The sequence below is a fragment of the Hemisphaericaspora subhashii genome (assembly GCF_019202705.1).
Source record: "Hemisphaericaspora subhashii strain CBS 10753 chromosome Unknown scaffold132, whole genome shotgun sequence".
Lineage (NCBI taxonomy): Eukaryota > Fungi > Ascomycota > Pichiomycetes > Serinales > Debaryomycetaceae > Hemisphaericaspora > Hemisphaericaspora subhashii.
Window position 1 is genome coordinate 1 of NW_026057429.1, and position 17,316 is coordinate 17,316.

The 17,316-nt window shown below is 35.8% G+C and overlaps 8 protein-coding genes across 8 annotated transcripts; 5 read left to right on the forward strand and 3 right to left on the reverse strand. All coding sequences in view use genetic code 12, as the record gives it.

Moving 5' to 3' along the window:
- J8A68_005337 (uncharacterized protein) lies at nucleotides 1-735 on the forward strand (the record flags this gene model as incomplete). Its single annotated transcript, XM_049409392.1, has 2 exons — nucleotides 1-314; nucleotides 444-735. Coding segments are annotated over 2 exons (606 nt in total), but the record flags the coding sequence as incomplete, so codon positions are not given.
- Nucleotides 736-1,568: 833 nt separating this feature from the next.
- Nucleotides 1,569-3,431, reverse strand: J8A68_005338 (uncharacterized protein; the record flags this gene model as incomplete). The annotated part of the gene is made up of 1 exon (XM_049409393.1): nucleotides 1,569-3,431. One exon carries the CDS (start codon nucleotides 3,429-3,431, stop codon nucleotides 1,569-1,571), a length of 1,863 nt encoding a protein of 620 aa, XP_049261369.1.
- Nucleotides 3,432-7,570: 4,139 nt separating this feature from the next.
- Nucleotides 7,571-8,914, forward strand: J8A68_005339 (uncharacterized protein; the record flags this gene model as incomplete). Its single annotated transcript, XM_049409394.1, has 1 exon — nucleotides 7,571-8,914. The coding sequence occupies one exon, from the start codon at nucleotides 7,571-7,573 to the stop codon at nucleotides 8,912-8,914; it is 1,344 nt and encodes a 447-aa protein (XP_049261370.1).
- Nucleotides 8,915-9,287: 373 nt separating this feature from the next.
- J8A68_005340 (uncharacterized protein) lies at nucleotides 9,288-9,908 on the forward strand (the record flags this gene model as incomplete). Its single annotated transcript, XM_049409395.1, has 1 exon — nucleotides 9,288-9,908. The coding sequence occupies one exon, from the start codon at nucleotides 9,288-9,290 to the stop codon at nucleotides 9,906-9,908; it is 621 nt and encodes a 206-aa protein (XP_049261371.1).
- A 68-nt stretch (nucleotides 9,909-9,976) lies between these two features.
- J8A68_005341 (ribosome biosynthesis protein) lies at nucleotides 9,977-11,515 on the reverse strand (the record flags this gene model as incomplete). The annotated part of the gene is made up of 1 exon (XM_049409397.1): nucleotides 9,977-11,515. The coding sequence occupies one exon, from the start codon at nucleotides 11,513-11,515 to the stop codon at nucleotides 9,977-9,979; it is 1,539 nt and encodes a 512-aa protein (XP_049261372.1).
- A 222-nt stretch (nucleotides 11,516-11,737) lies between these two features.
- Nucleotides 11,738-14,214, forward strand: J8A68_005342 (U4/U6-U5 snRNP complex subunit; the record flags this gene model as incomplete). Its single annotated transcript, XM_049409398.1, has 2 exons — nucleotides 11,738-14,125; nucleotides 14,200-14,214. The coding sequence occupies 2 exons, from the start codon at nucleotides 11,738-11,740 to the stop codon at nucleotides 14,212-14,214; spliced, it is 2,403 nt and encodes an 800-aa protein (XP_049261373.1).
- Nucleotides 14,215-14,435: 221 nt separating this feature from the next.
- Nucleotides 14,436-16,502, reverse strand: J8A68_005343 (coiled-coil domain-containing protein; the record flags this gene model as incomplete). The annotated part of the gene is made up of 1 exon (XM_049409399.1): nucleotides 14,436-16,502. One exon carries the CDS (start codon nucleotides 16,500-16,502, stop codon nucleotides 14,436-14,438), a length of 2,067 nt encoding a protein of 688 aa, XP_049261374.1.
- Nucleotides 16,503-16,751: 249 nt separating this feature from the next.
- On the forward strand, nucleotides 16,752-17,227 carry J8A68_005344 (E2 ubiquitin-conjugating protein; the record flags this gene model as incomplete). Its single annotated transcript, XM_049409400.1, has 2 exons — nucleotides 16,752-16,762; nucleotides 16,825-17,227. The coding sequence occupies 2 exons, from the start codon at nucleotides 16,752-16,754 to the stop codon at nucleotides 17,225-17,227; spliced, it is 414 nt and encodes a 137-aa protein (XP_049261375.1).
- Between the last annotated feature and the right edge of the window lie 89 nt (nucleotides 17,228-17,316).

The following is a 17,316-nucleotide window of genomic DNA, read 5'->3' on the forward strand; positions in this document are numbered from 1 at the left end:
CAAACTAATCAGAAGTATAATCTGGTTATGCATCCTAACCAACCACCAGCGGATCAACAGCAGCAACAGAAGGTGCAGCAATCAGTGCAACAACAATATGGTCAGCCAGTCCAGCAATCGCAACAATATGGACAGCCTCAACAGCAACAATATGGACAACCGGTTCAACAGCCACAAGTACCAGTCCAACAATATGGACAAACGGTTCAACAATCACAACAAAATGGGCAACCAGTTCAACCGCAATATGGACAAACACCAGCGCAGGCTGCACCTGTTCCACTTTCTCAAGGATCACTTCCACCCTCCAGTCCGTAATCCTAGTGGCCGATTACCAGTTCAAGTCCTACTTACACCTGCTGCAGTTGGTTATGATAATCCATTCCATACTCCACCTCTCGGTCAACCAGTTCAACCAGGTGCTAAATATGAACAACCAGTAGAGCCACAACAACAACCAGTATTTCAAGAACCCTCACCATATACCAAAACCAACCGCCGGATCCAACTCAATTTATCCGGCCACCAGTTCGTAGAGATAGGGATGCAAGTTCCAAACCACCAACTTTAAGTAGAACTGCTACTCCTACAGCTACTTCACTGCAACCAGTTTCACCAAATCCAGCAGTTCCAGTAACAGCAGCACCATTTCCACAATCAACCAGATCAAGTCCCCCACCAGTTGATTCAATCAAATTTGCCCCACCTCCAAGCATATATCATTTTTATTATTAGCTTTCATTCTACTGATGATGAATCATAACTCATATAAACAGAAATGGATTACAAGAAGCTCTTATTTACAGTATTCATAACCGTTACTTAGCTATCGTGGCTAGAATTGATCTGTCTTCGTCTCTTTGTCGATCTGGATTTATTATGTGGCTTTTTTTTTGTTGTGTTGTTTCCAGATTGAGAGAATTTTTGCAGCATGCAGAGATTGCAAAAAAATATTCGTCATTTCATACATTTTATTCTTTTCTGCCTTTGCTGTTGTTCACAAAGAAATTCACCAATTCAGTAATGTGTATTTAATAAATAATTCTTTATAATTATTCGCTTTGCACTTTGGTGTTCGGTTACTTTAGATTAGTTTGTATTCTGATAGTTCCGGTAGTTCTGATAGTCCTGATTTTAAATTGAGACATTTTGTCAGATCCTTAATTTGAGGTAATCTAGTTAAGTAGTAATATTCGTTCCAACATTTAGTCAGACCCTTCCTCGTGTAGAAGGAAGGTAACCATAACTCATATAGTCTATTTAATATGATTCTTTTGTCTATTAATATGCTTTATTCTATTCTAACATATTCATATAGTAATTGATACTTCTTCTGGTATACATACTTGTCCATAATAAACTTCCAACAATATTATTTTGTCCTATAAATTCCCCCTTCTATAAATCCGATTCCAGAAAGCCATATTCCAGAGAATTATCAATGGAGTGAGACAACCGGGAATTCTACATCGAATATCAAATATTGAAATTAGAAACAAACAAAGTTAACTATATAACTAACTAATTGAAGGCATAAACTTACATATCGATCTCAATAAAAGATTAAACTAAATAACAATAGCAAATAAGAGAATGACTACTCCTGACACCAACATACGTCTACCAAAACCTTTAGAACCCGAACCTTCAATAGGCAAAATATTAACCTCCAGTGTTGCAACTGGTATCCGTGAGTCAGAAAGGCTAGTTGCAAAAGTTACCAAGCTATCTGGTTCAGTAGGGATAGAAGTTTTCGCTGAGATAGTTGCAGTGACTGTTGTTAATCTACCATCAATCGTAGTTGTTATCACACTCATAAATGTACTATCAGGGACACAAGATTGAAGGGTAGTTCCGCAGGATTCTGTTGAGAGAATAGTGGCAGTGGTCGTAACAATAGTTGTACCTTGATCAGGAGTACTAGGTTCATGTTGAGAACTCCTTTTTCTAGATTCCAGTACAGAAGTGTTGGTTGATTCTTGGCATGTACTAGATACTTCAGTGATAGTGGTACTAGTTTCACTCAGCATTGTATAGTCCGATATTGTTTCTGGTTCTACGCCACTAGTCAACCCTGGATTTGAATCAGATGCAACGTGTTCTGGGTCGGTTCTAGAAGAATACGTCTGACTGGCTGTTGTTTCGTTATCATCAGATTCTAATCTTGTGGATTCCACTTCTGAAATTGTTGACTCCGGTTCCAAATTAGTGGATTCGTTTTCTGCAGCAGTCGGTTCTGTTTCGGAAGTAGTTGATTCTGCATCTGGCGTAATTGATTCCATTTCTGAATCATTAGCTGGTTCTGTTTCTGAAGTAGCCAACTCCGGTTCTAAAGTAGTTGATTCTAGTTCTGAAATAGTGGATTCCATTTCGGAATCGGTGGTTTCTGCTTCCACTAGCTCAGTGATTGTTGTCCAACCACTATCATTGGTGGTAATGATAAGTCGTTCAGTACGATCTTCGGTTATTTGAGTTGAAATTGTGGGTATCTCACCTGGAACAGGGGAACTTGTGAACACGCATTTACAGGGACAGTCATTAGCCCCTTCTGGTGCAGGATCCATGTATTTAATGAAAGTATTTCTCTCATGGCTCAACTTGTAAAATTTACTCTCAAGATATCCGAATCCTATGTCAAAGGTGAAGCTTTGAGAACCATCCACAACTTTTAAATATGGTGCCTCGTAGGTGAGTGTCGCGTCTAGCATACCGAAAGGGTTCAACAGATTTTGTGTTCCACCAAACTGTGCCACTTTAATAGGTTTGGGAGTGGGTGAAGTAAAAATAAGTCCTGAACCTGGCCCCTCCTCCCCTGAAAAGCAAAAGCTTGAAAGAATATCTCCTGGAACTTCAACAGCGTCTCCCCGAGACAAACTAATGCATCCATTTGGTCCTCTTTGGGGTGATTGTACTAGGGCCGTTAACCAGCAGTTGGTTCCAAGACAGATCTCCCCTTCGTTTTCAAAATAGTCACTGACTCGTAATCTAAATTCTTCAAGAAAAATACTTCCCTCCTTTAGGTTCCTGAACAGTTCGGTATACCTTGGTGGCCAGTTCAGAAAATGATTGAAAAGTGCCATATCACCAAAGTTACTTATGTTTTTAAAAGAGAAGGTTTCGATGTAATAACCAAAAAAGTCTAAGCGGAAATTTCCATGATTCTCAATATTTTGAAATCCTAATTGATCAACATGATAAAACATTTGAGGAAAAGTGGCAGTATAGAAGAATTGTCCCCCTTCAGCAACAGAAATATCACCAAGGGAAATTTCTTTTTCAAAAACATCAAGAATAGACAATGTACCTGTAATAGTATAGCTTTCACCTGTTTGCGGATCCCCTCTAAGAATAAGTTCTCCGGGAACGTTGAGGCAATTTGAAAATGAATCGAGTAATAATAGCGGTAATAGCAAAAGCAAATTGTTAAACATTCTGAGAATAGTGTCTTTAACAGTTATTTTGAACAAAAAATTAATTAAGTTGAGAACTAAGAACTTTCCGCTATTACCAGGATATTTATAGTAAGTTGGAAAAGAGGACACCTGGTTAATGATCAAAAGTAGGGTGATCTTTCTCTTCCGGAACACCAAAACAATATCTCATGTATGCATGAAGTTAATGATGGTCGTGGTACGAAAGAGAAGTACCCCTCCGCAACGTGACGTAACGCCGTGTATGTCCTCAGATCTATTAGATTCATCGATATTATGGATCGATCGAAGAAGTCAGAACCTAAATAAACCTATTTAAATTATTTAAGAGTACGCTTCCAGAACACCATGGGTTTTAAGCTTCCAAAAGCGACATTTCTATCGTCAGATGCATGTGCTGTGGTAATATATCTTCCTAGTTCCATTTTTCTCCAAGTGAAGAATATTTCGCAGGTGCTGTTGAATAATTTTTCAGAAATGTATGCAAGAAAACCTTATTCTGTATTTATATGAGTGTATGCATGGATATTTAAATAAAGTTTGAACCAGTTTTTGTTAAAAAAAAAAAAAAAAAAATTGGGACTATATTTGGAAAACCACAATGCAGGCATTGTTCGGGAGCGTAAATCCTATTTCTCATAATAGCAAATCCTCAAGATGAAGGCTATTGGCATTTGGAGTCTTCGGAACGTCACTTAACGGGTTATCTGTTATCTATGAAAAATTGTCTTTTTTAGATTATCACTTCTTCCTGGGGGGTCAATTTCGGTGTCATTCGATAGCTGAGGGCGCCGAAACTAAATTTTAGTAGTTGTATTGGGTGATGGGGAGATTCTGGTTTTGCTATTGGCGTTCAAATGCGGATTTGTACCTATGATTGCGGTTTATGTAAGATGCAGAAAAGGTATTTTTACTCAGATTTCTGCGAATGGTCTTTTTCTCAGCTACAAAGAATGGTATTGTATTGACATTTAAGTCTTGTATCTCCTTTGAATCGACCATTATTTAGAGAATATAGATCGTATAGAAGAATTTGGAGTAGACTCACACACCAAAGTTTTTATTATTTTTGTTTGAAAATGGGGGGTGAATGTCTCATAAGATCGGATATCCTTCTTACATGTATGTACATAAATGTATATTACAAAGATTTCATTTTCATGGAGAATACCGTTTGACTAAATAATCCTAATAAACTGGCAAAAAAAATGATCATTCTTCGTATATAAATGGTCATAGTTTATGGTCATTAAAATTAGCAAGATGCTGTATTATACGCAATGATGTGGGTCTAATTTTTTTTAATACTTCGTATTACCAGTATGATCAGATTCTTACGGCTATACAGTTCGAAGATATTTGAGATCCAAACTTGCCACAAAAATATTTTCTGAAATTTTATTTTATACCCCCGTTCTTTTTTACAATTATCATTCTTATTTTTTAAATCTAAAAAAATAATATTTTGTAAAAAAAAATAATCTTACTCAGATCTACTGGACGTACAGATATGATGCATAGATTGGAGAAGGAAGCACCTGGGTCCCACCTAGTACCAGAACGTATATTATATAGAAATTGAGAGATTCTGGTTTCGCAATTGTTGTTCAAATGCTTCGCAGCTACCACTAATGGTATATTGGCATTTAAATCTAATATTTCTTTATTTAGAGAATATATTATAGAGCAATGAGTGGCTCCCCCAACCGTTTTGCGTGTTTCACAAGCTGGGTGTCCTTCTAAAGTTTCGTTTTGCAACTAAGGAGGTGAATGGTGCGGCTAACCCTTCATGGTAGAACTGTATGGGTAACGCTGCGATACAAAGACAGTATGTTACTTTGTATTTAAACAGATTCGTAAATAAAATGTGCAAAAATGGTAGACAGTTTTGAACCAAAGAAATATGATTATGGGACGTCAATTTAGTGAAATATCTGTTTCGTTTGTTTCGAATATAAAAATATTTGATTCAAATCCGTCTTCAAATGCTTGCTATTCTTAGATTTCATTTTACTGATGGTTTATACCTCATGAAGATAAATCCATTAGTAGAAACTTGTCCTTCTTGCTACAATAACCTTGCGCATTATTCTTAAGTATCATGGTTAGAATTGGTCTGTCTTAGCTGTGGCGGTCTAGATTTAATAATCTGCTTTTTTGTGTTCCAGAATGACAAAAATTTGCAGCACTAAGAGATTGCAAAAAAAAATCAATTTCATTTTTTATTCTTTTCGTCTTCGTTGTTCACAAAAATCCACCAATTTAATGATATATTTAGTAGACAAGTTTCTTAATCTCACCAATCCAGCAAATCATTTGTGCATTAGACTATTCAAAAATGTGTTCTTGGCATGGGGTTATTACAGGAAACGAGACCTATTGGGGGTAATTAATCCACAGAAATGAAATAAAACTACAAAAACAAAATTGAAACTTTTTGCAACAACAATCAACATTCCAATATTACCACACTCATTTATCAACACCATGTTACTGGTGTGATATTCAAGTCACTTATAAAGCTTCCGCCCGATCAAGGTTTTAAATACTCAACAAGGAATGCAAACAAAACTCAGCTTAGAACAAAAGGAACTCAGAACAAGTATACATCCTATTCCCACAAAAGTTGTTCTGTTTACTATTATCATTGAAAAATTTGTAACGGTATCAATTTCTTCCGGTTGTATGGATATTTCATTAATTGCTATATTTAAATCAAAGTTTGCACCATAATTATATTAAAGCACAAAAAAATGGGTGAAAATAGACAATCTGGAGAGAGTTTAACTGGATTTCTACTGAATCAGTGCAATCCTTTCATACTTAATTATCCACCTGACCAATGGTTATTTTGTGTGATTGGTTGTTTTCTGATTTCAATGGAAGAAGGTTTGACTCGATCTAGACTGGAATTAGCGTGAAGAATGGGATTCGGAATTTTATGTTCATCTGAATCGCTCTAATAGTGAAATTGTGACGAATCTGATGTGAGGTTCAATTTGATCAAGAAATAGGTATCTTGGAGAGAGGAGGACAGTTTGGGGAGAGCTTGATGGTGTGTTCAATGGTGATGATTGCCGAGAGAAATTCAACAATCGACAGTTTTGTAACAAAACTGATTGTTTGAATATTAGTGCTTATCATACGAGTTTAATCAAGACGAAAGATATTGCAATAGGATTTTATGCATCAGAAGCAGATACTCGTTGGTGTGACTTCATCATAAGACCTCGGGCGATTAATAATAGATATCGTGTTCTCACATCACCAACAACCAACAAACCTAAGAAGAAAGTGCCAGAATAGAATCACTAGATGCTGTTGATTCCCAGTTTGAAATTAAAGATGATGAAGGTACAATAAGGGGACGGCAAGGGGTTGAGAGTGAAAATGTGTCACCAATCAGTGTTATTGCCAGTGTTGATGACTAGTCAATTTGGAAAGAAGGTATGACTTGCTTGTCTAATCATACTCGAATCAGAAGGGGGGGAGGGTGGCGGTGATTAGTTCTTCTGTCTTCCGTCCTGATGCCTTAAGTGAAGTACCAACTAATATTGGAACTACTGCTGTATTGATTGAGTCTGTAGAGGACGTTATTGCAGTAACTACTACCATAGAGACTGTTTATTAAGCAAATGTTTCTACTACTATTTATGAACTAGTCCCAATTGGAGCTGCGATATATGTCACCGAAATAGTCCTAAAATTCCAATACTGCTCATAGAAAGGGTCACTATTGTTAGTAGTCAGTGGGCGAAATCTTAGTTAGTGATGTCGGAAGCTCTCCAGATGGAGGCAGTATCACAGTTTCTGATGCGGCTGAAATCGCAACCCAGGCTAGTCATCCGCTGCCTTCACCTGATGGACCTCTACTTGATTTCGCAAAATGGTTGCCCCTTTTATTTATTTACCTTATGGCTTTTCTTTAGTTGTGTTTTATTTAGAAGAAAATTGTGCTTTATATAGGGTGATGAATAATATCGGTCTCTCCCCATACTTAAGACTCATTTAGTCAATGAACTAAAAAATATTTTTTCCTCACTTTCCTTTTTAATCTCAACACTCCCACATTTTCATTGTCTTCATCATCATCATTTAGATTAGTTACTTAGTATTACAATACACACTTTAAAGCAACTATGTCATTAGCAGATGGTGAATATGAGATAGACTTATCACAACTACTAGAATTACCAACAATACCAACAAATACTGAAGATCAACAACAAGATGTATCTAATGTAGCTATTAGATATGGATTCATACCACCTACTATGGATCAAACTAAACCATTGACTTTATATCAAACGGAACAAGATGGAGATTGTATATTAACCGCAGAGACTACTACCAATAGTAATAATAATACTAATGATAAGATATTGTTTGAAGGAATACCGCAAAGACATAGAAGTAATAGTGGTGGTACTACAAGTACAAGTTCAACTACCAATAATAATAATACTAATGATTCTTATTATTTAAGTTATAATCCTGGTGATAATTATGTTACTTTAAAACGATTGAATACAACAATTAGATTTAATAAAAGTAGAAATATAAATAAATTACAATCAAAGATTAAACAATTGGAGAATCAATATGAATTGGATAAAAAGAAACAACAACTTAAGAAATCTAATAATATCAAGAAGAAATCTTCGGTATCACCTCCTCCAAACAAATCTTCTTCGTCAAAGCAGCGACAACAACCAGTAAGACCCCGAACTGTATCATCAAAGAGACCACCTGCAAATACTACTCCAGAACCTATAATAAAACTGAAGAAACCCACTGATGAAGAACAGAATATTATAAGTGAATCAGATTTTGAAGATTTAGAATTAGAATTAGAAAAACAATCCACTACATCCCCACCACAACGACAACAACAGCACCCTATAAAGTGTAAGGAACCATCACCTGAAGAACCAACTCCTAAGCCTAAGCCTGTCACCACGAAAAAACCAACCCCATCTCCACCTCCACAGAAAATAGAGAAGAAAAAGCCCCAAGCTCCTATATCTGAACCTAAGCAGACCGTCTCTTCAACCAGAGAAGAAGAAGACTTGTCAATGGAACTAGATGACGATTTCAAAGATTTAGAAGATCAATTACAAGAAGTCCTAGAAGAAAAGGAAGTATCAGCTCCAGAAACGATCGCAACCAAAGGCAAATCGCAAGGCACATCATCTACCCAACCAATTGAATTCAACAATCTTGAAGAAGAAGACGACGATGACGATGATGATGAGAGTGATTTCGATGATTTTCAATTCTCAGCTAGGATTAAAATCGATGAAGGTGAGTCAAGTTCATCAAGTTCTTCAAATAAGGCAAAGATTAGTCTTGTTGATAGATCGGGCGCGATTGGTATGAATAAGAAACCGATGAGTTTAAGGGAATTGATAGGCGGTGGAAATGATGATGATGACAATGGGAGAAAAGGCGGTGACGATGTGAGTAGTAGTGAAGAAGAATAGCTTCTTGGGTTTTTGAACATCCTAATATCTGTTCACATAGATTTTACACCCATACACCTAATTATATAATTATAGGTTTCGTTTTTTAATGCATCAGTTAATGCTTTCTTATTTTATTTGGTAATTTCGAGCTTCTAACCCTTTGACTGAGTTCAAGCCATCTCTACCCTTCTCTCCAACTATCTATTCAATATATTATATAACTGTTGTGGTATTCATCATCATCATCTTCTTCTTCTATATATTTATGGACCCAGATTGAGTTGAACTGAAAGTCGTGTGTTTACCAACTTTTCAGGTAATATAAACCCGGCCTTCTTCCACTGATCTGGTTGTAAATATACTTATAGTTATAGAATAGAGGGATCCACAAATGAATGAAACTTTAGCAGAACTTTCCAATCGAATACAAAAGATAGAAATACATCTTTCACAAATTTCAAACAATAAAAATGTATTAACTCAAATCACCAATGTCCAAAGGAAACTTGAACAAGTTTATTTAGATCATCCTGGGTTTAAACAACTTAATTCAATTATCAATGAACTTCGAATATGGGATAAGATACGACCAGAGCCGGAACCAGAAAACCAATGCCAGGAAGTGAGAGATGGTCTTGAAATGACAGATGAGATGAAGAAGGAATTGCTTGTTTTGAATGCTGATCAAATCAATTTGAATTATAGTTTAGGATCTGAATTGATTAATATGGAAATAGATTCAATACTAAAAGGAATTAACAGTAAGCTTATGCAATCTGATAAAGATACACCACTGTTGCTGTCTGCATTATTAGCTAGAGAAAGTGAGGTTCGACATTTGATACGATTGGTTCAAATTGTTACTGTTAAGAATATGATTGTTTATGAAGAATATATGAAACTTATCTTAAAAGAGAATCAATTCTGGATTGATATGGATGAGAGAATTACTAAATTAAACGCAAGAGTTAATCTGATTCAATTGAAAAAGGAATCTTCCAGTAAATACTAATTGCATGTGTCACTTTCATACTTGTCTATTATGAATAATATTTAGAACTAATATACAAAACAGCAGTTTTAGACAGAAATTGTCTTCCAAATGTTTAACCCATCACCACCGGTGGATACCAAACATCCAGGAATTTGTTTATGCCATCTAACATCCTTAACATCCTTTTGCCAATGAACAAACAACAATTGGGGTGGAATATCTTGTAATTCTTTCAATTCTTTTCTTTGTTGAGAAATCTCTTCATCATCAGCTTCAACTGCCAAATCCCATAATGTTACAGTATTGTCTTCACTAGAAACCGCAATTATTGATTCATCCAAAGGATTAAAAGATATTGAGGTAACTGCAGATTTATGGAAATCATAATTAGCAACAGGAGTAGGTTGATTACCAGTATTGAAATTTCTTAAATCCCAAACACTCCAACTTCCATCATCATGTCCAGATGCTAATAAATGATTAATCTTATTACACCAACTAATAACATTCACATCGGTATTTGAAGCAACGACCGAAATAGCCGGTTTATGTTTCTTAGATCTGGTGTCCCAAATACGCACATATCCATCACATCCAGCAGTCGCAAACACAGTATTCTCACTAGTCGACCATTGAATATCTTCAATTGAGGATTGTGATGCAAAAAATGGTGTTTTGTCAGTTGTCCAACTAGATGTTGTTCTTGAAGTTAAATAGATTCTCCCAGATAAATCACCAGTTAACAATGCTCCAGTATTCACCAAAGGGGACCAATCTAATCCATATCCTTCAACATTCCCATGGGCTCTGATTGTATGTATTGGTCTTTTGGCTGATTTAGGGATCATATATCCTGGAGAATCAAATGCTTTGAATTGTGATGCAAGGTCAAAAATATAACATTCTCCATTTTCAGACATGGTGGCGGTTAAATATTCTCCTGTGGTTTGAGCATGGGGTGAAACTCTGATTCTATTGGTTGTATGTTTTAATGGAATTGATTCACTATCCAAAACAGGATCAACATCAAGATCATCATCTTCATCTTCGTCGTCTTCATTATCTTCATCTTCATCTTTGACTAATGTCTTAGCCAAAGATGATGCCTTCATTGCAATCAATTGATTATCTCTATTCTTGGCCGCTTGAGTGGCAGTAGCTAAATATACAGAAGCAGGATATGATCTTCTCTCATCTCCCAAATTATCGGGTATTATATCCACAGTCAAACAAGGCCAGGGTAAATTCACATTATGTAACATTTCATAAACACTTGGATCAGCTTCTAACACTTCATCAGGTCCTAATGGACGGGATCTATGTGGTAAATATATTGATGATTCCTCTTCTTCTGCTGCCTTTTCTTGAGCTTCTAATTGCTCGATCTTCTTGGTGGCTGCGGTTTCATCATCAGCCATGTCTTCATCAATATCTTCTTCGGCGGAATCTAATTCGATGATTTCTCCGTCACTTTCGAATTCATCACCGTATGGATCTTCGAATTCACCGACATCGAGGTTGGCTTCTTCTTCTATATTATTGGAGGATGGGACTGATTGGGTGGCGGTTTTCGTTGTCTTTTGATGATTTTCGAAATCATCGGAATCTGCTGTTCTTTTAGACATGTTGTTGTGTCTTGAGTATTCTATGTTGATGAGAGAGAGAGAAGAGATGGGAATTGAAATTTTTCAGAATTTTTTTTTTTTTAGTGTAGAAAAAGAATTGATGCGGCCATCTCTCACTCACCCCATCTCTCAAATCTAAAACATCCAATCATACATACTATTTGGTTACTCACTCAAGATTTACTTCTAATACTTTCTTCTTAGTAAAGTCAAGGTAAATCAATGGAACGAAAGGCATTCTTAGATCAAGAGCCACCACCAGGGTATATCCCGGGTATAGGCAGAGGTGCAGTTGGATTCACCACCAGTGCAGACTCATTCACTCGAGGTATTGTTGGTACCATCAACAACGAAGACGATGATGATAATGACAACACCAATGCACCCAACAATTATTTAGACAACGAAGGTGGAATCCTCCTATCACGAAAAATACGAGATGATGACGATGAAGAAGCGGAACGAATCTATGCGGAGATTGAAACACGATTGAATTCAACTCGAAAACAACCACAGGACCAAGTGGCGACGACAACATCGACATCCACGGTAACAACTCAATTCAACGATCTTAAGAGAGAATTAGCAACTGTTACGGAAGATCAATGGGCTCTGCTTCCAGAAGCGGGAGATATGACACGACGGAATAAAAGAATGCGAATCCTTGAACAACAACAACAACGAACCTATGCCACTCCCGATTCCATCATCGCAGGTGCAGCAGCTGGTGGTAGTAGTTCGACTAATTTTAAATCAATTTCAGAATCTCGGGACAAATTACTCAGTTCCCAATTAGACAACCTCCTCCCCACCACCACTACAACAGACACCGAACTCGAGAAATCAATCATGAATATGACATCTGGTCGAGATCAAGATTCAAAAATCGCCGATGTCAGAAAAGCAAGATTAATTCTTGGCTCATTGAGAAAAAGTGAACCATATCGACCAAGTTCGTGGATCCTGTCAGCCAGATTAGAAGAAGAAGCACGAAATTTCAAACAAGCGAAAGAATTCGTAAAACTGGGATGTAGGTTGATCCCGAAGAGTGAGGAATTATGGTTAGAGAATATTCGTCTTCATGAACGAGATGTGAAGGAATGTAGGAATATCGTTAACATGGCATTGGAATATTTATCAAATTCGGAAAAAATTTGGATGAGGGCTTTTGAATTAGAACAACGGGATCCTGTGGCACGAAGAAGGGTGTTGATGAAAGGATTGGAGGAGTTACCGAATAGTGCGACATTATGGAGGAAACTTATCGATTTGGAAGATGATCAAGAAACGGTGAAGAAATTGTTTATCAAAGCGGTGGAATTATGTCCTGGAGAATGGGATTTCTGGTTGGGGTTGATTAATATTTCGACATATCAAGATTCGAAAATATATCTCAACAAAGCGAGAAAGGGAGGTATGAAAGGTGATCCAAGGGTTTGGATTGCAGGGTGTAAATTAGAAGAACGTGAACGAGGGGAGGATATGGAGCAAGGAAAACTTAACAAATTGATGAATAAAGCCTTTGCCGAACAAGAACAGAATGATGACAAGAAATGGACGAAGGGTATGTGGTTCGAGAATGCAAATACGGCCAATTCAGAAGGGTTTGGTAAGACTGCCAAAGCAATAGTGTTTGGGTACTTGGATTCACAAAAGCTGGTTGATTATATGGTGATTCTTGAAGATGCTGATGAAATGTACAAATCGGGGAATAAGAATATTGGAAATTGTCTTTTGGAATATATCATGAATCATAATCCTAATGATATTGAATGTTGGAAGAAATTAATCAAAGCAGCAAGAAAATGGTTAACCAATGATTTAGATACATTATTCAAATATTATGAAAAAGCAATTGAATTTAATCCCGACTATGTGTTATTCCATCTCATGTATGCCAAGGACATCTGGAAACTCAAACACGACATCCCACAAGCCAGATCCATCCTCTACAAAGCCCGAGGCTCCATCACCAAAACCACCAAACAATCATTCGAACAAATCAACCTAGCAATCATCAAACTCGAACTCGCAACCCACAACTTCGACAACGCCCTAAAATTCACCACGACCCTAACAAAAACCCATCCTACAGACACCCCGAAATATTGGTATAAACACATCCACATCCTTCGCTCCCTCAACCCAGACTCTCCTCCCCTCGCCGAATCAAAACAAGCACTCACGTATTTCCCAACCAACACAAAACTCCATCTCCAACACATCCAAATCCTTCTCCATGACACCCAACAACCAAAAGTCGCCCGTGAAGCCGCCTCGATCGCCGTCAAGCAACTCCCTGACGCCATACCCATCTGGCTCCTCTTGGCCCATATCGACGATCAATATCTCCATACTAAAATCAGAGCCCGTTCTGTTCTCGATACAGCCATCCAACACAATCCCAAAAATGACGAGCTCTGGGTTGCTAAGATTCGATTAGAAATCGGAGCCCAGGATTTGGTTATGGCTCGACAATTAGTAAACCGAGGCTTGAAACAATTCCCGCAATCGCCGGGCTTGTGGGTGATATATCTAAGTTTGATACCTAAGATGTCACATCGAAAGACGGGGTTTTTGGATGCGTTGAAAAAGACGGAGAATTCGCCGGTGGTGTTGATGAATATTGGGATTTTCTTTTGGATGGATGGGAAGTATACGAAAGCCAGGTCGTGGTTTGAGAGGGCGATGAAGGCTGATGAAACGTTGGGTGATGTTTGGGGATGGATGTATAATTATTTAAAGAGGTTTGGAGACGCGAGAGAGATGGAAGGGTTTTTGGACGAGTATGAACGGGTGTTTGATGATATTAATCTTGGAGAGGTGTTTAATTGTATTAAGAAAGATATTAAGAATTTTAAACTTACTCCTAAGGAGATATTACAAGTTGTGGCAAAGACTGTATTGGAGGGTATAAAATCTAAATAGAATTCTGTTTATATATTGTTAGATTTAATGCACTTAATAGACAAGGAAATTGACCTTCTTCAATCACCCATTTTTGAGCAAGCTCTTCACAAATAGATTTGAATTCATATGGTCCATATGCTTTCAAACTCTTGGAATCGATATCTATAATCAAATAAGAATCTTTATTGGTGGAATATCGTGATACTAATTTCAATCTAGATGATAATTCATTAGGATTACTTGGCGAAGGTAAGAATTCGATTGAATATCCGAAATATTTCGAAATGGTAGTTATGATATCTTTACTCTTTTTCGAATATGTGTCACGTAATCGAGTTAATCTTTTACTTAATTGGGTGATCTTAGTTTGAAGGATTTCCTTATCATTTTCTTGTCGTTCAAAAATGGCTTTGGGTATAAGTTCATCCAGAGGTTTATTTTCGATATATTTTGTAATCAAGCTGAGGTTTTCTTTTCGTAATGCGTCTAATGTTTCTTGTTTTATGGCTTGATCTTTCGCTAATGGATTTGATTTTAGTTGTAAGATTTGTAAACTTTTCCGTTTGGTATTAACTTGTTCGAGTTCTTGAATCTTTTGTTGAGAACATTTTATGGTATATTCTAATTGTTTAACTTTTGAACAAAGTTGGAGATTTTCCTTTTCAAGTTCATTTACTTGAGATTTAAAACTAGATCCATCATCACCTAAACTTCTTGGTCTCTTTTTTGAAGTAATACCTTCATCCAGCCCTCCATTGGCTGATTTTAATTTTTGCTGAAGATTTTCTATTTCTGATTTATAATCCTCAACTAATTTTTCCAAATTTGAAAGATATTCTTCGATAGCTTTATCATTCTTCGGTTGCTGTTCTACCTCTTGTCTTTTCAGTTGTGCCAATGCTACTTCTTGTTCCAATTCTTTTATTCTCTTTCTTAAATATTCAATCTCTTGAGTGTTTAACTTTTTCGTGCTTTCTAATTTATATATTTGCTCAGCCGAAATCTTTAATTTTGATTCAAGTTGTTCAACTTGTGGGAAATAATTTGTTTCAAGTTCATTAACTAAATCATCATGTTCTTGTCTTAAAATATGATTTTCACTTGATTTCTCGGCAAGTTTGGTTTGAAGAATATGATTATTATGTTGAGTTTGTTTAAATACTTCAATGAATTTATTTACTTTGATTGTATTAGTTACATCATCGTCATCACTCACTTTTTGATTTGGATCAACTATAGATTCATTTAAAGTTTTGAATAAATCATTATATTTTGATTCTAATTGTAATTTTTCAATATCCAATTGATAATATCTTTCTTCAAATGGTTGAAGTTTTTGAATTTTGGCTGTTAAAGATATATTCTTTTCCTTTAATACTTCATTTAAAGTTTTGGTTTGTAATAATTGATCAATTTTAGCTTGTAATTTATTATTGGTATTTTGTAAACTAGCATTCTTGTTCAATAAATTTTGATTTAAAGTTGATAATGAATCCTTATTGTTTAGTATACTTGAATAATTATCCATTTCTCTAATTAAATTATCATTAGACAATTGTAATTCATTAATCATCTTATCCTTGTGATCCAATTGAGCTGTCAATTCGTCATTGATTCTAATTTTTAAATTCCAATCAGAACTTACTTGTTGATATTTCCTAACAAGTCTATCATGTTTTGATTCTAATTCATGTAATTGTTTAGTTGCATTTCTATTCTTTTCTTTTAGATCTGTTATTTCTTGTTGTAATTTATCTTTAGATGCCAATTGAATTTGTGATTGATTATCAAGTTTTGATTGTAATTGTTTCTTTTCTTCAAATATAAAATCAAAATTTGATTTTAATTCATTAAATTCTTTTGATTTTTTGGAAAGTAATGTCTTATATTCTGATATTTGATCTTCTCTATCTTGTTGTAATAATTTCTTTTCAGTTTGTAATGAACTTAATTGAAATTGTAATTTGGAAATGGTTGATCTGAGATCTGCTTCTTCTGTGGTTGTTGATCCACCTCCTCCTGTTAGCACCATAGTTGGAGGATTCTCTACGAAAGGTGAAGATCCAGCAGCTGACATTATTAACCTCTTCCGTCTTTGCTTTAGCCTTGTCTTTTTGATGAGAGAATTTTGGCAACATCGAAATTCTATCTTTGTTTGTTGATATTTTTTTTTTCAGTTAAGGTTATAATTACAATTGGTAGCACTTTGTTTTTCCGTTTGTAATGTGTGTTAAAGATTTAATCAGATGATAATTATAGCCACTTACATTATTTAAAAAGCAGTCAGGCAAACTAGAAAGACAAATCGAAAGGCAATAGAGAGAGAATGTCTAAGATGTATGTTTATTTATTCACAATTGATACAGACACGTGACTTGTACTAACAATTATTTGAACAGTCCAAGAAATTTCAAATTATTAGAAGAATTAGAAAAGGGAGAGAAAGGATTAGGAGCAGAATCTATTTCCTATGGATTAGCTAGTCAAGATGATATTACCATGACATATTGGAATGGTACTATATTAGGACCACCTCATTCATGTCATGAGAATCGTATTTATTCATTACATATTGTTTGTGATGAATCATATCCTGATAAACCACCCAAGGTTAAATTTGTATCAAAGATTAATTTACCATGTGTTGATTCTAATGGGAATGTTATACCTGGAGAATTTGATACTTTAAAGAATTGGAGAAGAGCTTATACTATGGAAACTGTATTACTTGAATTAAGAAAGAGTATGGCATCTCCTTCTAATAAGAAATTACAACAACCACCTGAAGGATCTACTTATTAGTACCTTATCTATTTTGTATATTAACCAACCCATATCCCATTTCCCATATAGATTGATTGTGTGTCTATTTACTAGTCTCTTTGTATAAT